The 26,214-nt window shown below is 39.0% G+C and overlaps 1 protein-coding gene across 1 annotated transcript in view; it reads right to left on the bottom strand.

The window, feature by feature from the left end:
- LOC127436245 (plexin-B2-like) overlaps positions 1–26,214 on the bottom strand; it is a 223,914-nt gene that overhangs the window by 30,186 nt on the left and 167,514 nt on the right. Inside the window, exons 6-14 of the mRNA XM_051690282.1 lie at positions 19,496–19,596; positions 18,067–18,193; positions 16,185–16,341; positions 12,156–12,267; positions 11,593–11,704; positions 7,349–7,450; positions 3,933–4,025; positions 2,875–2,962; positions 2,399–2,562 (exon numbers count right to left, since the gene is read on the bottom strand). Coding sequence (XP_051546242.1) covers positions 2,399–2,562; positions 2,875–2,962; positions 3,933–4,025; positions 7,349–7,450; positions 11,593–11,704; positions 12,156–12,267; positions 16,185–16,341; positions 18,067–18,193; positions 19,496–19,596 — 1,056 coding nt within the window. The remainder of the gene's footprint in view (positions 1–2,398; positions 2,563–2,874; positions 2,963–3,932; positions 4,026–7,348; positions 7,451–11,592; positions 11,705–12,155; positions 12,268–16,184; positions 16,342–18,066; positions 18,194–19,495; positions 19,597–26,214) is intronic.

The raw sequence follows: 26,214 nt of genomic DNA, 5'->3' as shown, positions 1-26,214 counted from the left end.
TTCACCAAAGCAGAGTGTTTTGAGTGTAGAGGATAGCAAGTGTTTTGTGTATTGAGGATTGTGAGTGTTTTAAAACCCTGCTAAAAAGACCAGCTTAGACCTGCATGATGGTTCAGGCTGGTTTATGCCAGTTAGGGCTGGTTTCGTGCTGGTGCAGCTTGAGGACCATCATGACCATTCTGTTCACCAGCAAAATTAGACAGTGAAGCTGGTTGACCAGGAAAGTCTTTTATGTGAAGATAGTTAAGAAGCCTATGTGGAGACAAACCAGCACACTAACATCCCATCCCACACTAGCATTCAAAACGTAACATATGCTGGTGATTTTTTTCAGCAGGGTGTGTATTGATGATCATTTTGAATGTTTGAGGATCATGTGGAGTGTTTTGAGAATTGAGGATTAAGTGTGTTTTGAAAATTGTGTTTTGAGGATTGAGTATTGACCATTTAAGTAAACTATAGCGGGGTACATTTCTAGGAGACCACAACAAATATTAATTCTGTTTCCCCATTTGCTCCAACAGCAAAAGATGAAATCCACTTTTATGTTTTCACAACTTTCCAAAAGAGGTAAAAATAGAGAGCAGTGGATTATCGCAGTCAGAAGAGAAAAAAAAAATGGCCAAATTTACTGTCACTCTCTCAGTAGCTGTATTTGGTACACCACTGCAGCAGTGTTGGTATTTTTCCCCCCATTAATACCAGGGTAATAAAACACAAAGAATAATGTTATAAATTTGCATTAAATAAAACAATACAAAAAAGTTTTATTGATTTATGCTGCTAAATTAAGGCAGAAATGCATCATCACAGTCTTTGAAAGGGTCCAAAGGAAGTGCTTTGAGTGTGACTATTACGAGTGTTTGGAGTACTGTGAGTGTTTGGAGTATCATAAGTGACTATTGTGAGTATTCTGAATATCACAAGTGAGTATTGAGTGTTTTGAGTATCACAAGTGACTATTGTGAGTATTTTGAATATCACAAGTGAGTATTGTGAGTATTTTGAATATCACAAGTGACTATTGTGAGTATTTTGAATATCACAAGTGAGTATTGTGAGTGTTTTGAGTATCGTAAGTGACTATTAGGAATGTTTGGAGTATTAGGAGTATTGTGAGTGTTTTGAGTATCATAAGTGACTATTGTGAGTATTCTGAACATCACAAGTGAGTATTGTGAGTGTTTTGAGTATCGTAAGTGACTATTAGGAGTGTTTGGAGTATTAGGAGTATTGTGATTGTTTTGAGTATCATAAGTGACTATTGTGAGTATTCTGAACATCACAAGTGAGTATTGTGAGTGTTTTGAGTATCATAAGTGACTATTGTGAGTATTTTGAATATCACAAGTGAGTATTGTGAGTGTTTTGAGTATCGTAAGTGACTATTAGGAGTGTTTGGAGTATTAGGAGTATTGTGAGTGTTAAGTGACTATTGTGAGTATTCTGAACATCACAAGTGAGTATTGTGAGTGTTTTGAGTATCATAAGTGACTATTGTGAGTATTCTGAATATCACAAGTGACTATTGTGAGTATTTTGAATATCACAAGTGAGTATTGTGAGTGTTTTGAGTATCGTAAGTGACTATTAGGAGTGTTTGGAGTATTAGGAGTATTGTGAGTGTTAAGTGACTATTGTAAGTATTCTGAATATCACAAGTGAGTATTGTGAGTGTTTTGAGTATCGTAAGTGACTATTGTGAGTATTTTGAATATCACAAGTGAGTGTTGTGTGTGTTTTGAGTATCGTAAGTGACTATTAGGAGTGTTTGGAGTATTAGGAGTATTGTGAGTGTTTTGAGTATCGTAAGTGACTATTGTGAGTATTCTGAACATCACAAGTGAGTATTGTGAGTGTTTTGAGTATCACAAGTGAGTCTTGTGTGTGTTTTGAGTATCATAAGTGACTATTAGGAGTGTTTGGAGTATTAGGAGTATTGTGAGTGTTTTGAGTATCATAAGGGACTATTGTGTTTTTTAAGTATCGCAAGTATTATGAGTGTTGTTGGTATCATGGGAATTGTGAGTATTTTGAGTGTCAAAAGTGAGTATCGTATGTGACAATTGTGAGTGTTTTGAGTATCATAGGTGACTACTGAGTGTTTTGATTATCACAAGTGAGTATTGTTAGTGTTTTGAGTATTACGAGTATTGTGAGTGTTTTAAGTTTCGTAAGTGACTATTGTGATTGTTTTGAGTGATACAAGTGAGTACTGAGTGTTGAGTATTATGAGTATTGTGAATTTTTGAGTATCGTAAGTGACTATTGTGTGTTTTGAGTATTGAGGTCTGTGAATGTTTTGAGTGTTTTCAATTTTTTAATTACAGTATTTAAATCATGTCTGTCCCTGCACACGATGAATCCTTTGACATTGTGTCTAGCAGTAAAGACTCACGTCAGTGATCTGAGGGTCGGGACATTCCACTGGCTCTTTAGAAGCACAGAGCTGGTCGTACACACAGGAGCTGGTCTGTTTGCACCAAACACACTGGTATTTGAGGTCAGCGTTTTTACACAGGCTGCAGTCTTCACGTCCCAGAGAGCAGTCATAAAGAGTGACTGAAACAGAGAAAAACGTAAGCATCTAAAAGGAGATAATAAAACTGCTAAAACCCGCCTAAACTAGCTGACTGGTCTTAGCTGGTTTAAGCTGGCATGGCACTTCTGCTGGTCTAGCTGGCCACCCACATTGGCCAAATTGGTCTAGCTAGACTCCAGGCCTGACAAACTGACAATTGCCCAAAACCCCTTAAAACCACCAAAAGACCAGCCTGACTGATCAGCTAAGACCAGCAAATAACTTTAGGCTAATTTAAGCTGTACCCCCCCCAACCAAAAAAACAAAATCTCAAAGCCAGTAAGAGTGATTACCATTAAGACTGCTGTCTATCTTCTTTCTGGTATATTTATCCCGTACGTGGAACAGAACGCTGGTCTCGTGAGCTTTATCAAAGGAAAACTAGAAAAGAGAGACCAGAGAATGAGTCAGATGTGCTTTCAGGAGTGTCTCATTTGAACAAGAGCTTGTGTTAGGTGAAAATATTCCGCTCTGTATCTGCAGGCAGTTTGGCAGGAAGTCAGACGCAGCTGAATAGAACCAGTGTTTTTTTCTTCGCTACACCTACAGTTCTCTTCTACATATTAAAGTCTCCGGAAACCTACCTCAAGAATTCAGAGTTGTGGTTTCTCAAACTTTTTCAGGTGGTGGACCCCTTCAACAGTAAAACAAAAATAGTGGATCACCTTACACCCCATATCTGGCGGATACCACCAACTACCTCAAAACAATTACCTACAGTTTTTATTACAGTACAAATATCCTTTAGTTTTCAGCCTATTTTTGAAATTGCCTCATTTTTACCAATCCATAATTTTGACAGAATGCTTTGCTCTTATTTTACTGACGTCAACTAGACTGCTACATTTACCTAATGACCCTAAATAAGCTGACAGTTCACTAACTAAGAAATGGAACCAAACACTTATGCACACTGACCCAAAGATGTTATAGGTTTGAGGTTCCCATAGTTAAGCTACTGTAAGAGAGACAACGGAAACAATATCAAAAATGTATATTCAAAGAATCAGTTAATTCATTGTTATGAGTTAAGCAGTCGATTTGTTTAATGTTGGTGCTTTTTTTATTTATTTAGGTCGGTTTTTAAAATCAGCCAATTGACTATCGAACCACTGACCTAGAGTGACTGGATAAGAATTCAGGATGGACATTTACCAACAGGGGGAGCAATAATCCAAAACTCCAAGACAAACTATGGTAAATATAGGGGTCGCTTCTATTGGCCATTGGTTACGAGTCATTTAGCAAGCCTTTTACCCTAAAAGATTTATAGTGCTTTAACTACAGTACTGCCCTGGGCAACATGCAGATAAAGAGAGTGATTCAGAACTGGAGTGCATGCGTAACTAACCTCATATCCACTAAAAGAGTAGAAGGGCCCCGGTTCTGTCTTCACATCTTCCTCAAACTTCATCAGCTCTGTTCCGATGGTGAAATCGCGGCCCTGAAGTGTCACAAATAATACAAAACATCAACAGTTGCAACACATCAGTTTTTTGCCACTTTGATTGATAGATACAGTAGAGAGATGACAAGAAATAATGGGAGTGAAAGAAAAAAGTTTGGGAAACGGCTCGAGCCGGATTCAAACTTAATCTGTCAACATAAGGACCAGTGCTCAATGTGTCAGAGCATGTGCATTAACCAATAGGAAATGATGGGATAAAGGTGTGGTCACATTTACCTTTGCATGGCGAAATTCCGTGGGCGAAGAAGGCGTGGGTGGATGTTGAGCGAGTGTGAAACCAGCAAAAAACTATATCGAGAGGTACAGTACTTTATACTCTGGGAGAGCTAAGTTACAAAGAAACTTGCAGTTGCAGAGTTTCTTTTTAACTCAACTCTCCCAGAGTATAAATTGTAGCATTAAAAAGAGGCTGCTTGGCAGTTCATTTTTTGTTGGTTTCACACACGCTCAATATCCACCCATGCCTTTTTCACCAGCAGAATTTCCCTGGGCAAGGGTAAATGTGACCGTGCTTTCGCAACTGGAAGTCTATCACCCAAAATTAACGACTGCGTGGATTCCCATTGAGATTACTGTATTTCGCCCTCAGAATTTCGCTGTGCAAATGTAAATGTCACCGTGCCTTAAGAGGGGGAAATGAATTTTGGGAAATTACAAACTGTTGTCCAACTGAGCTTACTGTTTTAAAGCACGTGCGCAACCGTTAGGAAAAGATGGTACAAGGAGATCAAGAAATGAAAGCTGGATTCAAATGCACATCACCAAGATGTGAAGCAAGGCTCAACATTTAAGAGCAGCTAACCACTAAGCCATGGCTCCGAAACATAGATTTACACAGGTTTAAAAGGAAAATGCATATTTTAGAATTATAAAAAAAATTCAGGAAAAGTGTAAATGTGACAAAGCCTGCAAACTTCCAGGTTCAACACAAGTCAAGCTAAATCGACAGGATTTGTGGCATAATGTTGATCACCACAAAAAGGTTAGGTAATTACTTACAATGGAAGTAAACGGGCCAGTCCATAAACATTAAAAATAGACATTGCTTCAAAAGCATAGCCATATTTTAGTGCGATAAAACTGCTTACTAACCTGTGTAAAATTATATCATATATATATATATATATATACACACACACACAGACACACACACACACATATACACACACACACACACAACTGTACATCTTATTCATGCAATTATCTAATCAGCCAATAGTGTGGCAGTAGTGTTATGTATAAAATAATGCTGATACAGGTCAGGAGATTCAGTTAATGTTCACATCAACCATCAGAATGGGAAAAAAAATCTCAGTAATTTCAACTGTGGCATGATTGTTGGTGCCAGATGGGCTGATTTGAGTATTTCTGTAACTGCTGATCTTTTGGGATTTTCATACACAACAGTCTCTAGAATGTAAAGAGAATGGTGCGAAAAACAAAAAACATCCAGTGAGCGACAGTTCTGTGGGCGAAAACGGCTTGTTGATGAGAGAGGTCAGAGGAGAATGGCCAGGCTGGTCCAAGCTGACAGGAAGGTGACGGTAACCCAAATAAACATTTCTGAACACACAATGTGTCGAATATTGAGGCGGATGGGCTACAGCAGCAGAAGACCCTTCCGGGTACCACTACTGTCAGCTTAGAACAGGAAACTGAACCTGCATTGGGCACAGGCTCACCAAAACTGGACAGCAGACGATTGGACAAACATCACATGGTCTGACACAGAACTGCCGCTCACTGGTTGTTTTTTGTTTTTCGCACCATTCTCTATACACTCTAGAGACAGTTGTGTGTGAAAACCAGGAGATCAGCAGTTACAGAAATACTCAAACCAGCCCATTTGGCACCAACAATCATGCTGTGGTTGAAATCACTGAGATCACATTTTTTCCCCATTCTGATGGTTGATGTGAACATTAACTGAAGCTCCTGACCCGTATCTGCATGATTTTATACATTACACTGCTGCCACACGATTGGATGATTAGATAAAGTGGCCGGTGAGTGTGTGTGTGTGTGTGTGTATATATATATATATATATATGTATAAAATACATTATCCTGTACGCATACAGTATATATATATATTACACATACACACACACACATACATATTAGGGCTGTCAATCGATTCAAATTTTTTATCAAATTAATTACATGGTGTGCCAATTAATTAATCACAATTAACTGCATATATAAATATTTGTTGAGAAAGTCCCTCAAATAACAGTAATTCAATATATAATTATGAAATAATTATAGTTATATTTAAATAATTACAAATAATATATACTGTATATATATATTATTAAAAAAATAGTATTCTGATAATAAAAATGTATTACATTATTGTGGCAGAGTTAAGCGTTGACAAGACAATACAAAATGTAGCTTTAGAATCCAATATATTGTTTATTTGTATATTATTTAACATAGGCCAATCATTGGCCTACAGTTCATGGCAATCCATTTTGCAATTGAATTTGTCAAACAGTCCAAGATTTATAATGAGGGCTTTTCTATGGACGCGCCAATGTAAACCTGCGTCAGACGGATGCTTTTGGAGCGTCTCACTTTGGTCACGTTGCGTCATAAACGTAAAATTTTTAGGTTGCTGTGTCAAATTAAACATAGAAAAACTTAGAAAAATACTAAGAATACTTAGAAAAACACGTCTTGAGATCCCCAAGTTTGGTTTGGTGCTCCAACAAGCTGTGATTTAAACACAAGAATGTGTCCTCGTGTTGTGCTGTCTGCTGAAGTGTTGGTTTGTTCTCTGTATAAGCTACACGTTGCCTATACAGCTGAACATCCGCTTACTGCCCCCTGAAGAAAACAGGTGGTATTTCAAGCTTGAATTGCTCAGGAATCTTCCTTATTACGGTCCGGGGACATGATTAATTGCGTAAATTTTTTTAACACATTATTTTTTTATATAATTAATCACAATTAATTAATGTGTTAAATCGACAGCCCAAATATATATATATATATATATATATATTTAGTCATTAACTTAGTCACCTTGAAGAAAGACTTTCGCATGCTAGACTCGATCTGGTGTTGCCTATATTAAGCACCAAGGCTCAATATGTCAGAGCATGTGCACTCATCACTAGGCCACAGCTCAAACACAGATTCCTTTAGAGTGAAACTACATAATCAGATTATGACCTAAATATTTCAAGATTAGAATCTTAGATGTACCACAATGTCCCAAAGCCTGCCACTTTAACTCCTAGTCACCTAGAAGAGCGCCATTTGTAGTGAAGAGGACAGGATGTTAAACTCACCTTGTATGGGTCCAAATTAATGCCCTCGAAACTGATTCGTGTTTTGTATCCGACCGGAATAAGGACTGGATCCGGATTCTCGAACCGTGGGCAGCTCTTGACCTAGAACACAAGGGAAGATGGAGAACTCTATGAATTCTGCTGTACAGGAAAGTTGGGCGATCTTTAAATCTAGAGAGCTGTTGTACCGTCTCCCAAATTCCACTCTAATCTACAGTGATCTTGTGAACGATTCTTTATTTATGTCCAACATAAATTAATGGATGTCCACTGAAACTGAAAAACCCATTAACTACAATGACGTGGATGAACGAAAGAGTTTATTTACAGCTGAAATATCATATATCCACTCTGACATTGGCGGCTGTGTCTAATTGCATAATTGCATGATCCATTTTTTCCCTCCATTTTATTTGTTGAATCAGCTCAAATGTTACACATTAAAACTGAGCGAGTAAAATTATTAGCTTTGTGTCCAATTAATCTGCCAAGTGTGGCTGTTCCAGGAAGCAGCAAATTTCAAACTTTGTGGGGGCCATTTCTGAAATTCAGGGATGCAAACTCATGAGAGGTGAAAAAGGTGAGAAAGTTATAGCAAGTGTTCCAGGAGTATATTTTCAGTTATGTGTTTGATGTATTTGTTTTTTTTTTTTTTTTTGAGTGTTTCAGCTTATCCCTTAAACTCTGGGGCGTTGCCTCCTGCAATATTTCACACTCAAATTTAAAAGCTCACCATTCACACATACTGTGTACTCATTGCAAAAAATTGGTCTCATTTTTCAGAGAACCCCCCAAATAATAAAAAAAAGACTCAAATTATTCACAAAAAATATATTATATGCATTTTTTTGAAAAACAAAAACTTTTTTGTTGTTGTCCTAACTTTGTAAACATGTGTAGAGCGGAGGAGGGTGGGGCCAGGCTGGAATGACGCACGCCCGGTCCCCAATCAGCCTGATGAGGCGAGCGAGGGATAAAGGCGGCCGGGGACGACAGTTCGAGAGAGAGAGAGAATTACAGGCAGCTGCCCTGTGCGTGGTTATGTTTGTGTGCTTTTGGTTAAGTTGATCACTATTATTTATATCCTCAAGCCGGTTCTCGCCGCCTCCTTTCCCTCTAACCCCCTTACACTGGTGCCGAAACCCGGGAAGAAGGAGGGATGCCTGTCGCAGAGCCCTCGACACTGCCGTCCACCCAGGGAAGCGCCGCTGCCATCCGCTGGGGGACGGAGTAGCCCGACCACCCGGACGCGGGGAACGGCCACCGTCCGCGAGGCGAGTGGGGACTGGACACCCCGACCGCCTGGAACGATGGAGCCACTGCCGTCCCCCAGAAACGCGGAGGGGTCGAGAGAAGACCGCCGTCCATGAGGGGAGGAGGGAAGCGACTCACCGACCGGCTGGAGCGGTAGGGCTGCTGCCAGGGGCGGAGGAGTGTCCCCACGGGTCGCTGGGAACGGGGCGTTCTGTCCACTGGGGGTTGGAGATGTGACTCCGAACCACCCGGGGAGGAGCGGCTGCCGTCCGCCTGAGAGGGTGGAGGAGTGATCGAGGACCATGCGACAGTGCATCAGAGAACCGGTGAGTGAGTTTATTTTTTTCTGTCCTCTCTCTCTCTCTCTCTCTGTTAGCCTTTCCCTCGCCTATTTTTTTTTGTTGTTTTTTTTTTTGTTTTTCCCCTCCTGTCTCCTCCCAGGTCGAGGAAGGCGGGGATGACCTGCCAGCAGTTGGGGTGCAAGGCACGCCACCCCTGAGAGGAGGGGGGGATGTACGTCATGCCGGGGGCTCCCCGGCCTGAGGCAACGCTGGGAGGACTATAGAGCGGAGGAGTGCGGGTGGGGCCGGGCTGGAATGACGCACACCGGTCCCCAGTCAGCCTGATGAGGCGAGCGAGGGATAAAGTCTGCCGGGGACGACAGTTCGAGAGAGAGAGAGAATTACAGGCATCTGCCCTGTGTGTGTTATGTTTGTGTGTTTTTGGTTAAGTTGATCATTAAACTATTATTTATATTCTCAAGCCGGTTCTCGCCTCCTCCTTTCCCTCTAACCCCCTTACAATATGTCATTCTGGTTCTGTTCATTCTACCTCACTTTGAAAAGTCTAATTTTATTCCACTAGATGGCAGCAACACATTCTATCACATTCCATCACGATATACAGATCTGTGCTCGTCCATAGACATTCGGTCTAATTTTCAGTTCAAGCACCACCCTTGTTTCATCGAATATCTCGGCCTCTGAGTGGACTAGAAGCTCAATCTAAGTGTCATGAGAAAGCTGAGATCCTTTCCTTTGCCATGACATATAACATTTTATCATTTTATCATCAATAGTTGGAAAAAAAAATTTCAGATGATTTGTTTAGCATGCTTTTCCTTCTGGATGACATATATTGTCCTGGACATCTAAGATACAACATTAGATATTCACACAAGCAAGCTCACAGACAAGTAAAAACTCCCTAAGGTAAAAGCAGATAGTAGAAGTTTTTGGCTACTTGGGGCTTACAGCAGCAGTTATTGGAGCATAAAAGAGACGTTTGTATTTGATGACTTCATATTTCACATATTTTATATTCATGTGATTCTTTTGAAAGTCTTTCTAACTGTGGTATTAGGGCAAAACAATTAACTGTACAGTCACATTCCTGAGAATGAGAGCCATTTAGGTGGACTTTTATTTTTATATAAATATTTCTACCCCACTCTCTCTCGGGGGCTGCCAATTTTCAACACGAATGCTTTAAAATGATACCTCATTTGCCTGACTTACGTATACGGAGACTTTAACGTTTTAAGCATAATTTGTTTTGTGATATAATGCCCTCCTTTGAACTCGCCGGCAGGACCATAGAGTTGAAGTGGTTTTAAAGTACCAATTTCAAGTGATTTTAAAAAGTAAAAATGACAATTTTACCAAACAATTTAGACAATTTAGCTTAAAAAAAAAAAAAAGGTGACTTTAGCCGAGAGGATGACTAGTTTGCATCCCTGGAATTTGCTGGCTCTAAGTAGTAGCTTGGTTTGCATGGTTCAAGCTGATCTAAGCTGATCATTTATGTCCTTAGCTGGTTTAATCTGGTCTAGATGAGCAGGTAAACCTCCTTAGAGCAGCTACTATTTTCCAAAAACCAGCTTGACTGTGTTAAAGAAATAATCCACCCAAAAAAATTAAATTCTGTCATCATTTACTCACCGTCATGTTGTTCCAAACCTTTCTTTTTTTTTTCGTGGAACTTTTGCAGAATATCTACAGTGCTTTTTCATGGGAATTGGCACTGTAGAGCAAAAAACAAAAATAACAAAAAAGCTCCATAAAAGTAGCCCAAATGACTTCTGCGCTATTTTCTAAGTCTTCTAAAGAGATACGAAATGTTTGACTGAAATTTAAGTTGTTATCCATTAAAAGTATAGAATCTCCACCTCCACTATTAATTAGGTGATACATCACTGGTTCTTGACATCAAATCTGACATTTGAGTTCTTATTTGATTTGAAAGTGATTTCAGAGCCTCAGTGTAGGGGAAGATTTTAAGTAAATTACGACTGAAATAGCAGTCTGTTTTTCACACAAAGATATTGTATGCTTTAGAAGACTTAAACAATAGTGCACAAGTCACATGGACAACATTTTTGGTGCTTTTTTATTTATTTTAAATTTTTTAAGCTCGACATCCCCAATTCCATTATGATAAACTTCCAATGAACAAAGTCATGTAAGTCTGGAACAACATGAGGGTGAGTAAATGATGACAGAATTTTTCTTTTTCAGTTGTGTTTTCAGTTTTCCAATGTCATTGTTTTCCCAAAGTATTCAGTTATCGATGCGTCTTCGAAAGCTTCCAGTCAAGTGCGGATGAGAGGTGTAAACATAGCGTTTTCAAACTAGATCGGATTGGTGTGGACGTGGCCCAAGACAGTCAAGCTGGTTTTTGGGACATGGTATCGGTTGTTGCTGTTCCAATGAGGTCTTCCAGCTCAACTAGGCCAGCTAAAGACCATTAATGACCAGTATGGTGAAAGTACGGGGTTGATTGGGTCATGAAAATCACATTTGATTTTATTTGGTTTAAGGAATTAATTAACATTTGTTGGTCCAACTGGTCTAACAAAGTACCAGTGCTTAAGAAATGTCATTTTTAAAAATGTTTTCTTGAAACATAGGGCTGAAAGTCGTTTTTCATTAAGTCGAAAATCTTTGTGTGTGTGTTTGTGTGTAAGCCCCAATTAATTCCTTTGTCAGTACCTGTCTGTGTTTGATTATATTGGCCCCGGTTTCTGCATCATTTAAATCTGTGCAGGTGTGGGCCGCAATGTTCCACTGGCATCCCCAAGTGCTGCTTACACAGGAAGTGCAACTAAGGAGAAACACACAAAGTGATTAAACCAGAGAAATGGCTGCAAACAAGAGAGCTTTCAAATCAGACCTCTATTTAAATTTTTCATCAGTGTGAAAATGTTTGGAGTAAAAGCATATACCCACAGCACACTTCAAATAATAGTCATTCATCAGAAATGTCCCCTGGCTCTTAAAACACAAGAAGCAGGGGGAAAAAAGACATGAGAGATCGACTTTCATGTGTGATGAATGGAAGAGAAACGAAAGCAATTTCCTGCTCTTGGAAAAAAATAAACGTAAGCAAGTCTCTATAGAAGCAAATTCAATTCCTGCTTCAGTGATGCATTACAATTTATGAGTAAACCTCTGTCTCATCGTTACAGATGCTCGTATTCATTATACACACACTGGTGTCAGCACAAAGTGGACGCACACATTCGCTGACAATAGAAGCGAGAGGGCAAACGTACGGCGTATTTTCTGCTTTGCGGACCGCAGCTGCGCAGTTGTAGAACTTGTATTCACTGGACGCGACCTCCACGCTGCCGTTCACGAAGATCTTGACCGGGACGGCCACGGAATCTGTGCACACAGGAAGAGAGAGGGTCAGGAAGAGTTTAGCCAATCATAACAGAGATCATTTACATCTAGGAGTCTTAAAGGGGACACATCATAACAAATACTAAGGATGTGTAAATTTGGGTATGGATGGGAATTGTAAGGATAGATTATGGTCTCATTACAGATTCATTTAGTACTTTTGAGGAAGAAATATTTGGAAACAAGAAATGCAATTCTAATTGGATTTACTGACCTCAGCAGTCTGATATCAGATGATGGGATGATTTCACATTTCAACAGAACAGATTCTTGCAAAAGGTGTTTACACAGACTTTTTCATTAAGATGATTGAATAAAATATTAATTTTTTTAGATATACTAAAATTGCAACTAACTGCGACAAGACTCATAATGTGAAATCTTTACTACATATTGTCATATTAACAACCATTAGGTAAATACTCTTGGATTCTTGGTTTATTTCAGTACGTACATGATGAAATGAATTACTCGGGATTCAGTACGTTTTTGACTCACTAAAAACTTACGGGAGATAACGCTGCATGTTTTGCTGTGCAGATTCAAAAGAACCAACTCATAAGAGTCATTCATTCAGGAATCAGACTACACTGAACGTGCTTTATGTTTCACGCAGCAGATGAAAATGAACCGGTTCATAAAGAGTCATTTGTTCAGGAAACGGACAACATTGGTTGCGCTGTAGATTCAAAAGAACAGACTTATGGGATTCATTCATTGGGAATTAGACTACACTGGTCGCACTGTATATTTCACGCTGTAGATTCAAAAGAAGGACTCATGAGAGTCATTCATTCGAATCGGACTGCATTGGTCATGCTGAAGATTCAAAAGAATGGGCTCATAAGAGTCTTTCATTCGAACAACACTGGTTGCACCGTAGATTCAAAAGAACCAACTCATGGGGTTCATTCGTTCGGGAATCAGACTACATTGGTCACGCTGTAGATAAAAAAAAAAAAACGGCTCATAAGAGTCATTCGTTCAGGAATCGGACAACATTGGTTGCGCTGTTGATTCACAAGAACCGACTCATGAGATTCATTCGTTCAGGAATCAAGCTACATTGGTCACGCTGTAGATTCAAAAGAACCGGCTCATAAGAGTCATTCGTTCAGGAATCGGACAACGCTGGTTGCACTGTTGATTCACCAAAAAACGACTCATGGGATTCATTCGTTCGGGAATCGGACGACATTGGTCACGTTGTAGATTCAAAAGAACCGGCTCATAAGAGTCATTCGTTCGGGAATCTTACAAAATTAGTTGCGCTGTACATTCAAAAGAACAGACTCATGGGATTCATTCGTTCGAATCGGACTACACTGTTCACACTCTAGATTCAAAAGAATGACTCATGAGAGTTATTTGTTTGGGATTCGAACAACATTAGTTGCGTTGTAGATTCAAAAGAACCAACTCATGGGATTCATTCGTTCGAATCGGACTACACTGTTCACACTCTAGATTCAAAAGAATGACTCATGAGAGTTATTTGTTTGGGATTCGAACAACATTAGTTGCGTTGTAGATTCAAAAGAACCAACTCATGGGATTCATTCGTTCGGGAATCAGACTACATTGGTCACGCTGTAGATAAAAAAAAAAAAATGGCTCATAAGAGTCATTCGTTCAGGAATCGGACAACATTGGTTGCGCTGTTGATTCACAAGAACCGACTCATGAGATTCATTCGTTCAGGAATCAAGCTACATTGGTCACGCTGTAGATTCAAATGAACCGGCTCATAAGAGTCATTCGTTCAGGAATCGGACAACGCTGGTTGCACTGTTGATTCACCAAAAAACGACTCATGGGATTCATTCGTTCGAGAATCGGACTACATTGGTCACGTTGTAGATTCAAAAGAACCGGCTCATAAGAGTCATTCGTTCGGGAATCTTACAAAATTAGTTGCGCTGTACATTCAAAAGAACCGACTCATGGGATTCATTCGTTCGAATCGGACTACACTGTTCACACTGTAGATTCAAAAGAACGACTCATGAGAGTCATTTGTTTGGGATTTGAACAACATTAGTTGCGTTGTAGATTCAAAAGAACGGACTCAAGGGATTCATTCATTTGGGAATCAGACTGCACTGGTAGCACTGTATGTTTTGCACAGTAGACTCAAAAGAACCAGCTCATAAGAGTCATTCGTTCAGGAATAAGACTACACTGGTCGCACTGTAGATAAGAGTCATTCATTTGAATCGGACTACACTGGTCACGCTGTTGATTCAAAAGAACCAACTCATGAGAGTCATTCTTTTTGGGAATGGACTACATTGGTCACATTGTAGATTCAAAAGAACCGGCTCATAAGAGTCATTCATTCAGGTTTCTGAATACATTGGTCATGTTGTCAATTCAAATGAACTGGCTTATGACAGTCAATAGTTCGGAAATCAGACTACACTGGTCCTGTTGTATGTTTCGCTGTTTAGATTCAAAAGAACTGGCTAAAAAGAGAAATTTATTCAAATCAGACTATACTGGTCACGCTGCTGATTCAAGAGAACTGGCTCATAAGAGTCATTCCTTCGGGAATCAGACTACATTTGTCGTGTTGTAAATTCAAATGAATCGGCCCATAAGAGTAATTCTTTCCGGAAACAGACAACAATGGTTGCGCTGTAGATTCAAAAGAAACGACTCATAGGATACATTTTTCGGGAATCAGATTACACTGGTAGCGCTGTATGTTTTGTGCTGTAGAATCAAAAGAAGCGGCTCAAACGAGTCATTCCTCCTAATCAGACTACACTGGTCACGCTGTAGATTCAAAAGAACCGGCTCACAAGAGTCATTCATTTGTGTTTCTGAATCCATTCGTCACACTGTAGATTCAAATGAACCGGTTCATAAGAGACATTCATTCAGATATCGGACTACACTGGTCGTACTGCAGATTCAGTTACAGCATTGCAGTGATACTGAGTGGCAGCAGGAAATTTTAGTATGGTGTCAGGCCCACATTGGTGGAAGAATGCATGTTCAAAAACCATTAATGCAACTGAAAGTCATGAAAATCATTAGGTTTAAGTATTTATTTTTTTTTTTTTTAAATGGACCTCTAAATGTGGGCACTCATGTGTTGATGTATTCATCTGTCTGATGTAAGATTGATGCAGGAGTTCAGAATGAGTCATTCTGCAGATTAGTTCTGAGGTCTTTTTAAAAAAAAAAATGTTATCCCCTTTTCTCCCAATTTGCAATGCCCAATTCCCACTACTTAGTAGGTCCTCGTGGTGGCGCGGTTACTCACCTCAATCCAGGTGACGGAAGTCTCAGTTGCCACACCGTCAATCTGTGCATCTTATCACACTACTCGATGTGCATGACACCGCGGAGACTCACAGCATGTGGAGGCTCATGCTACTCTCAGCGATCCACACACAACTCACCACGCGCCCCATTGAGAGCGAGAACCACTAATCGCGACCACGAGGAGGTTACCCCATGTGACTCTACCCTCCCTAGCAACTGGGCCAATTTGTTTGCTTAGGAGACTTGGCTGGAGTCACTCAGCACACCCTGGATTCAAACTTGGGACTCCAGGGGTGGTACTCAGCGTCAATACTCGCTGAGCTACCCAGGCCCCCGGTTTTGATTTCTAAAAGTTACAGTATGTTTTAAAGTACATTAAGCTCTTATCTCAAAAGATCAAGGCAAATTTGGTTCCTCAAGATACATTATGATCCATTTTAAGGTATGGAGAGGATTGAAAATGCTCATGAGAAACTACATGACTAATATTATAAGTGGACTTCTGTGGAAAAATTTATAAAATGTGTAATAGTGTAGAATATAGCCCCTTTAAACTCCATATCATTCTGTAATATGACTCATAGAGAGAATGTTCACATATCAAATGTCATGTTTTTGAGTCATACCTTGTTGCTCAGGTGTGGGCGGTATGAGATGCTGCTCAGGTAAGCGGCAACTGACTTGTCCATCCACCATCCTGGCGTTACTGTGATAAGAGCCGAAGACGCAGTTGATACGGTCGGAATCTCTGAGGATCGGCAGAGCTCGGACGTTTATATCGACCTGTGAGAGATTTTGTAAGTTGTGAATATATGAGAGAAACAAGCAAAAAAATCTTCAAATTCAATCACCCCAAAAAAGTAAAAAAATATTTCCTATTTTAAATTTTGGTAACACTTTACAATAAGGTTGTATTTGTTAACATTAGTAAATGCATTAAGTATCACAAACTAACAACGTACAATATATTTTACAGCATTCATTAAACTTGGTTAATATATACAATTGTTCAATGTTAGTTCATAATGCTTTAAAACTTTTAATATATATTTTTAATACAACCTTATTTTAACCTTGTGTGACCCCGCGTCCACATGCGTGGACGTTGTATTTTGGCTTAGCTTTACACAAAGCATAATTTCAATTAATCAAACCGACTGAATACTGTTCACAAGACTCTAGACTGTCATTTAAGGGTTAAACTTCTGCCGCACCGAGTCATGTGACACAACAACATGACGTCATTTTCCGTGAATTGCTTCTACCGGCGCAGAGCAAACAAAAGTGCCTCTGGTAAGAAACCTCTAAGTTTTTGTCATTGAAACCTGTTTGGGTGTAAAGAGTAGCATCTCTAGTTTTGATTGATATGCCACTTTAAAAAATTCGCATACGTGGACTTTGAGAATTATTATGCAAATTTCTGATGTAATGTCTGTAACGCTTAAAAACACGAATAACCAACACTCCTGGAAACATAATAAACAATTTGATTAAAAAAATCTGACTTTCTATAGCTTAGTGTTATTTAAAATTTCACAACTTAGCCCCATTGTCCACATATGTGAACATCAATTTTTAGGAAAACTATTTGCACTAGAATTTTTTTTTTTTTTTTTGCTTGATTATTTATTAGGTGCTACTAGTTACAAATCAAAAAGGGAATTGGTAACTGCACACAGCTGTCACTCTCGGGTCTCTGGATGCCACTTATAATTTATACAGACTACAGAGACACAAAAGGAAATTATATGAAGGGAAGGAGGGGTAGAATTTAAAAATTTCAAACTTATGTCGCTCGTGTGAACTATATGGCACAACAGAATTTCTGTGTGAATTGCTCATAGAACAAATCTTACATACATTTTTGCATTCATTGCAAAGACATTAGGTAAGAATGGATTTATGAACGATTGACACAGAAATTTGTTTGTGCCAGATTCAAGTAAAAATATCTAAGTATACTTGAAACAATATACATTTAGTTGAGAAGCAAAATTACATAAGATATTAAGTCTGGTTTTGTGAGAATTCAAACTAAATTTATTGAGGTTTACGCTTACAAGTGGGGAAAAAACTATTTGCCAATGGGATAAGAAAACTAAACCCTTTGTTTTCCCTTTGAATTAAAGTTTCTTTTTCTTACCACATTGACAAATAGCTGAAGACAAAATGATACATTTCCAGTCTGTTCCTAAATAATTGACTGTCATGAGTAATTGCTATTTTATTAAAATATTCTTTAGTGAATATCAACATTTCCTCAAAAAATAAGCTACAAACATCAGTACACTCATAAACTTTCAGACTGTACAACTGCAAAACACAACGGCAGCACCTTTAGAATAGAATTCTAAACACGCCATCAGCGCCCATTGTGTTTTCGCCGTCTGTTCACCAATATGGCCTCATTGTGTGGGAGTTGAGCTCAGCTTTTCTCATAATCAGCGCTGAGTGGTCTGGTTTAAAAATAAGACTCTGGTAATTGTGTCCGCGACACTCGGCTGGTACCTGCTGGGACTTCAAGCAGCTGAGATTCGGCGGGCGGAAAGATATGATTTTCACACACTGTTGGCTTGGACTCCACAGCCAACCATTCTTTTCCTCTGCACGGCTGCACTCCGATCTCCTGGTACATCTAACACAATGAATAAAACCTAATATTACACTTCTAATGCAATTAAATAAAACACAATATGATTCAACACATATGCTCAGGAAATATATACTCACTGAGCACTTTATTAGGAACACCTGTACACCTATTTATTCATGTGATTATCTAATCAGCCAATCCTGTGACAGCAGTGCAATGTATAAAATCATGCAGATACGGGTCAGGAGCTTCAGTTAATGTTCACATCAACCATCAAAAATGTGATGAAAAAATGTGATCAGTGATTTTGACCGTGGCATGATTGTTGGTGCCAGATGGGCTGATTTGAGTATTTCTGTAACTGCTGATCTTCTGGGATTTTCACACACAACAGTCTGTAGAATTTACTCAGAATGGTGCCAAAAACAAAAAACATCCAGTGAGGGGCAGTTCTGCAGATGGAAATGCCTTGTTGACGAGAGAGGTCAACAGAAAATGGCCAGACTGGTTCGAGCTGACAGAAAGGCTACGGTAACTCAGATAACCACTCTGTACAATTGTAGTGAGAAGAATATCATCTCAGAATGCACATCATGTCAAACCTTGAGGCGAATGGGCTACAACAGCAGAAGACCACGTAAGGCACTTTATTAGGACCATAGTGTTCATAATGAAGTACTCAGTGAGCGTATGATGCTTGTGTCTTCACATTGCCAATATAATTTTATTCATAGGTAGACTGTAAATAATAAAAAGTTAAAAATATAGAATAAAATAAAGAAACAAAAATATAAAATATGGTAAAAAAAAAATATTGTTTAACACCACTGTGTAATTTTGCAATATAATAAAATATTGTTATATTTTTTTATATCAGCCAAAAAATAATACAATGATCATTTAATATAGGCACTGTTTCTTAATGGATTTATTATTTTACTATGGACCCTTGTGGATATATACCATATATAAAGCCATTTTTTCTTAACAAATGTATGACATTTCCAATTATTTGAATAAACATTAATTACTGATCTTTAAAACACATACAACTGACATAATTTAAACCTTAAATAAATAAATGTTCCTGTTTTTTAAGTTATTATGAAGTGTTACTAAGAATATTTGGCTTTTTATATTAGGGGTCCCTGGATCTGTAAAGGCTGATTTAAATCATACAAAATAATTGAATTTAACAATTTTCCTTTTTGCCAATACAAATGGGATAGGGACACATTACATGCTGGATCTCCCACATGACCACGACAACTCAGCATGCACTAACCGCTTGGCCACGGCCCTGACAAGCAATATTTTTTAAGTATGCCAAAAACATAAATTTACCTTCCCTCCAGGACACACCAGCCACAATATGGATCTTTCTGTGCCACACACGACTGGCAGTCTATCTTCAGATGGCAGGCCTGAACAGGCACCTTAGTGATCTACACAACCACAAAAAAACAAAAAAAACAGAAATACAGTTTTAACTGATCTGACTGTTCTCAGAGTATCACATGTTAGAAACAGAACTAGATTTTATAAAGATTTTACAACCAATTTGGTTGCTTAGGAGACCTGGCTGGAGTCACTCAGCACACCCTGGATTCGAAGTCACGACTCCAGGGGTGAAAGTCAGCGTCAATACTCGCTGAGCTACCCAGGTTCCCAACATGCCATTTTTAAACATGCCTAAATTCACATATTTAATTCAATAACTGTACATACCCCTACCTTGCACATACATTACCACTTGAACCTATGTCATTCTGTTATATGTCCTATTATTTGTATATGTCTATTTATACTCTTACCTTGTTTTATATTTGTGGTACGTAAAAGATGGCCGCAGATGGCTGCTTCGGTGTGGCGCTCTCTAGCATTTTTGTTACTTTTGTTTGTTTGTCATGTTTGTCGTCACTCTTTCCTGATCAGTTTCACCAGGGATGAACTACTGAATATTCGGCAGAGCATACCTGATAATGTTTTGATGGTATTTGATTATTCTGACGTTTTATTAAACATTAAAGTGGTGCAGTGGTGCTCTACAAGCGATCCAAAAGACGCACGCGAGGGAAGCGAGCCGACGCGCTTGTGAATCTTCGTCAAGGCGGCTTTAGGACTCCGCTGCAGAGTATTCATCTGGCGAATGTCCGCTCCCTCGCTAACAAAACGGACAAACTGCTTCTGCTCACTCAAACAAATAAAGACTTTTCTAACTCTGCTGTTCTGTGTTTCACAGAAACCTGGCTGAGTGAAGTCATCCTGGACAGAGCGTTACATCTGCTGGGCTTTCAGCTGTTCAGAGCAGATCGCATCGCGGAGTTACTGGGGAAAACGAGAGGCGTGGAACATGCTTTTACATCAACGAAAGTTGGTGTACAGATGTAACAGCGTTGAAAATGTGCTGTTCTAATTTAGAGGCACTCTTCGTCAACTGTAAGCCTTTCTACTCGCCACGGGAGTTTTCCTTGTTTATTCTGGTGTATTTATTGTAGAGCCGAGGAGGGTGGGGCCGGGCTGGAATGAGACACACCCGGTCCCCAATCATCCTGATGGGGTGCGCAAGGGATAAAGGCGGCCGGGGACGACTGTTTGAGAGAGAGAGAATTGCAGGCAGCTGTACTGTGTGGTTTTTGGTTGTGTGTTTAAGTTGTTTATTAAATTATTATTTAAGTTGTCAAGCCGGTTCTCACCTCCTCCTTTCCACTGAACCCACTTACATTTATATCCCGACAAGCATGTGTAAGTGCAGCGCTGCAACAGTTGGCTGATCACATCACAGACATGGAGCAACAACACCCGGACTCTCTTAGCATTGTTCTGGGAGATTTTAATAAAGCTAACCTCACCTGTGAACTGCCAAAATACAAACAACACATTACATGCCCCACCAGAGAAAGAAATATATTGGATCACTGCTACACCACTGTAAAGGATGCATATTGCTCTGTCCCACGTGCAGCTTTAGGACTCTCTGATCACTGTCTGGTTCATCTTCTACTAACCTACAAGCAGAAACTAAAATCAACGAAGCCTGTAGCAAGGACTGTAAAGAGATGGACCAATGAAGCAGAGCTGGAACTACAAGCCTGCTTTGACTGCTCTGATTGAAGTGTTTTTGAGGCTGCAGCCACAGACCTGATGAGCTCACAGATACTGTGACATCATATATCAGTTTCTGTGAGGATATGTGCATCCCTACTAGGACATTTTTATCATTCAATAATGATAAACTATGGTTTACAGGAAAACTCAGACAGCTTCATCATGCCAAAGAGGATGCTTACAGACTAAAAAAGCTACTCTGAAAAGCTGAAAAATCAGTTTTCAGCCAACGATCCTGCAACTGTGTGGAAAGGCCTGAAAAGCATCACTAAGTACAAGACACCTCCCCCTCGCTCTGTAGAGAGTCAACTGAATGTGTTTTACTGCATGTAAAAAGCCTAGTCTCACACCCCTCCCCCACTCTGATCTTCACTTCACACACACACCAACACCTCCTGGAACCCCCCTCGTGCTACTCAATCTGCACTTATGATCTGTGAGAAGGATGCGTGCTGGGTCTTTCGGAAACAAAAGCTAGGAAAGCTTCAGGCCCAGACGGTGTTTCATCTGCCTGTCTGAAAGTCTGCACTGACCAACTGGCCCCCATCTTCACACAGATCTTCAATAGATCACTGGAGCAGTGTGAAGTTCCCATTCCAGTCCCCAAAAAAATCCAAAATCACAGACTTAATGACTACAGACCTGTTGCTCTTACATCTGTGGTCATTAAGTCGTTTGAGAGACTGGTTTTGGCCTACCTGAAGGACATCACTGGACCCCTGCTGGACCCCCTTATGTTTGCTTACTGAGCAAACAGATCTGTGGATGATGCTGTCAATGTGGGACTGCATTATATCCTGCAACACCTCGACAGACCTGGGACTTATACAAGGATCCTATTTGTAGACTGCAGTTCAGCCTTCAATACCATCATGCCTGATCTTCTCTCAACCAAACTGACCCAGCTCTCCATGCCCATCCCAATCTGTCGATGGATCATCAGCTTTCTGACAGATTTCTACCTAAGTTTGTAGACGACACCACGGTCATCGGCCTCATCCACGATGGTGACGAGCCTGCATACAGACGGGAGGTTGATCATCTGGCTGTCTGGTGTGGTCACAACAACCTTGAGCTGAACACACTCAAAACAGAGGAGATGATATTGGACTTCAGGAGAAATCCCTCACCCCCCACCATCCTGAACAGATCTGTGGCAGCTGTGGAGCCATTCAGGTTCCTGGGCTCTACCATCTCTCAGGACCTGAAGTGGGACACCCACATATACTCCATTGTGAAGAAGCCTCAGCAGAGGTTGTAATTCCTTTGCCAGCTGAGGAAGTTCAACCTGCCACAGGAGCTGCTGAAACAGTTCTACTCGGCCATCACTGAGTCTGTCCTGTGTACATCTATAACTGTCTGGCTTGGTTCAGCCACCAAATCAGACAGAAGGAAACTACAACGGACAATCAGGACTGCTGAGAGGATTATTGGTGCCCCCCTGCCCACCCTCCAAAACCTGTACATCTCCAGAGTGAGGAAACGTGCAGGTAGAATAACTCTGGACCCCACACACCCTGCCCACTCCCTCTTTGAACTGTTGCCCTCTGGCCGGCGCTACAGAGCACTGAGAGCCAGGACATCCAGGCACAAGAACAGTTTTTACCCTCAGGTCATTTTCCTCATGAACAATTAAACTGCCTCAGGACTCCCCCATAGTGCAATAATGTAAATACATATCTCATGTACATATGTAAATTCACATATTTAATTCAATAACTGTACATACCCCTACACTGCACATACATTATCACTTGCACATGTACATACGCCATTCTGCAATATGTCCTATTATTTGTATGTCTATTTATACTCTTACCTTGTTTTATATTCTGTGTCTCACTGTAATGTTCTGTGTGCACTTGTTTCTCCTATCATTTCACTCAAGATGAAAAACAACTACTTTAAGTGTTAGCTGGAGTAAAAATGAATTCAGTTTTTACACATTTAAAATGCTAAACATCACACTATTCGCTAAAAACATATGTCAACACGAGTGAAAACACTAGAGACCGGAAAATGACAACAGGCTTCATTTATGAATTGCGGAACACTTCAACGTTGAGGAAAAGTTGATACATTATTATATTAATACATTAATAAGCAACATATAAATAGTATGTTTTTTGTTTCTATTCACTTTAGCAAATGATTTATTATTGTTTAATAAGTTCATATATAGGCAGTTTGATAATGTTTTTTTTTTCCTTAGCAAACAACTTGTTAATCATACCTAACTGATGTATTTTAGTTGATGCAAACCAGTGGTAAAGAAGTGTTTATGAGAACATTAAAAAAGCATAAATTCATTGTTAATAATGATATTAGATATGTAAAATGATATGGATACACATTTATGCTTAATGTGTATATTAATGCTTAATAAATGTCGTAATAAAGCACTTACTAATGGCTAGCTAAGCATTTTGCATGACCTAAAGTGAGAACTATGTATGCCTATGTAATTAAACATTTATTAACATGGTTCAACAGTAAGTATGGCCAGCTGGCCCGGGGCCAGTGTGAGAGTTTCGCCCTTTTGGGCCAGTACTGCGTTGTAACTAAATCTTCCATTGATCTTGTAAATATGTTGTACATGTGTCCTAGTCTGATTATTAACCACAGCAGCCTACAATTTAATTAAAGAAATATCCAGTTCTCTTGTGTTGCATGCTTCAGAGTGATGTGTGAATGTGTTGATCCACTAAAAAACATCACATTATGACTTTTGTAATCTGTGTATTAGATTACAGAAAGGAAACACTCATTAAATGTGAAGCGTGCAGCACATTCCAGATTATTTATTTAATGATATTGCAGCCTCTTACAGTGTAACAATCAAATGATCACATAGAGAACTGCTGCTTATCCAGAAGTGTGAAATTTCCATCAAACAGACACAGAAACTGACACAATGATCCATCAAAATAAAAGTCTGGTTTAAATGTACGCATGAAATGTAAGAAATTATGACAAAGAATGTATTACTACTGCATAGTAAAAATGTAATATTCATTTTCATAATAATAATTATTATTATTTCACAATCAAGTGTGCTGTTGTACTGAATGTACTGTAAGTTTTTAATTTATACAGTGATTCTCTGTTATGCTCATGTTGCTTGTCAAAAAATAACTGTTTTAGATTCAGCTGTGAAGATGTTATTGAAGCACTTTATTTGATCAAATAATTTCATTTGATGAACTCTATGAATGAATTTGATTAGTCATATTTTTAATAAAAAATAATTAATCTTTTAAACATAGAATTAAGAAAAAATAAAATGGAAAACAGGATTTGGGAAAACAAAAGCAGAATTAGGAAAAAATATTTCATCGGGTCATATTTTTTATGCCTTATAAACCTATGCTTTATGTTTGCATTTACTTTGAAGTAATAAAAGTTGTTGATGTAATGATTATCTAATTTTGCTCTTTGAAACTTGTCATCAAAGTGGTAATTTGGCTAAAAATTGTTTTCTATGAGAGCCAAATGTGTCAAATGTGCGCTGAGAAAAGTAATATGTACGGCGTGACAACATCGCCTGTTCACTTCAGCAGCATAGTAAGAAAATTCACTAATTAAGTTTAATAGGCACTGAATTGGCAAAATATAATTTAAAGTCAATAATATAACGTTACATGCTCTTTTGTATTTCTAATTATTTATTGATTTATTTTGCCATTACACCACTGTCATGTGACCGTGGTGACGTGCTGGCTGTTTTCAGAGCGCACACACTGACTGTAGCGGGATTTTTGGACTTTCCTTCTGGAATCGGATTCAATTTAATGAAATATTTAGAGTAGGTCCACTGGTGAAACTGAATTAAACAGTCATTTTAATTGGCAATAATGAGAACAAGTCTGCTTATAAAGCTCAATAAGATGGAACATGCTAAAGTGGCGTTTGAACAATTAGAGGATCTCTTTTAATAAACTGTGGATTTTCCTCTCTCACTATTATTCCTATACTTTTGTGTTGTGTCTGTTTTTTGTTTTGTTTTGTTTTTTAAGCTTTAGTGTCTGTTTTGAGCCTTTGTGATTGAGATGCTGTGGAGATGGTTATTTCAGGGCCAAGTTTGCAGAGTAATGGATCATTAATAAATGTTTAATTAAGCATATACAGTTCTCACTTTAGATTAGGTCACAAAAGTGCTAGTTAGCAATTAGTCAATGCTTTATTACGACCTATATATTAAGTAATAACTGCTTTAATAGTAAGTGTTACTAAAACAGTAACAAATACATTCATTATGTTTAAATGTAAATCCAATTAATTACATATATAATTTCTTTATTTACCATGAATTCATGCCTTAAAAACATGATCAAACTGCCTATAAATGAACTTAAACAATAAATCCTTTGCTACAGTGAATATAAACAAATAAAGTATTTGTACATAGCTTGTTAATGTAGGAACAATAGTTTATAAATGATCAATTGACTATAAACTAATGCTTTACAAATACTTTATACCGTGTAGTTATTATGAAGTGTTACCAAAGTTGGATACAGACCAAAAAAGATAATGTAAGACTGAAATTATCTAAAATTCGAAGCTAGGAAAGTGTCTGTGAAGTGTTTCGAGCTGAATTGAAGAAAACCATGGAGTCTATAAACATGCCTTTTGTTCAATATAGTGGTGCTCTATTTAGCCGTTTTTTTTTTGTTTTTTTTAATATATATGCTCCCCAATTTGAAATTCCCAATTCCCAATGCGCTCTAAGTCCTCGTGGTGGTGTAGCGACTCGCCTCAATCTGGGTGGCGGAGGACGAATCGCAGTTGCCTCCGCGTCTGAGACCGTCAGTCCACGCATCTTATCACGTGGCTTGTTAAGCGCGTTACCGCGGAGACCTAGCGCGTGTGGAAGCTTCACGCTATTCTCCGCGGCATCCACGCACAACTCACCATGTGCCCCACCGAGAGCGAGAACCACATTATAGCGACCA

This window comes from Myxocyprinus asiaticus, chromosome 46, assembly GCF_019703515.2.
Source record: "Myxocyprinus asiaticus isolate MX2 ecotype Aquarium Trade chromosome 46, UBuf_Myxa_2, whole genome shotgun sequence".
Taxonomy (NCBI): domain Eukaryota; kingdom Metazoa; phylum Chordata; class Actinopteri; order Cypriniformes; family Catostomidae; genus Myxocyprinus; species Myxocyprinus asiaticus.
Note: the sequence above shows the minus strand (reverse complement) of the source record. Positions and strands in the feature narration are given on the sequence as shown.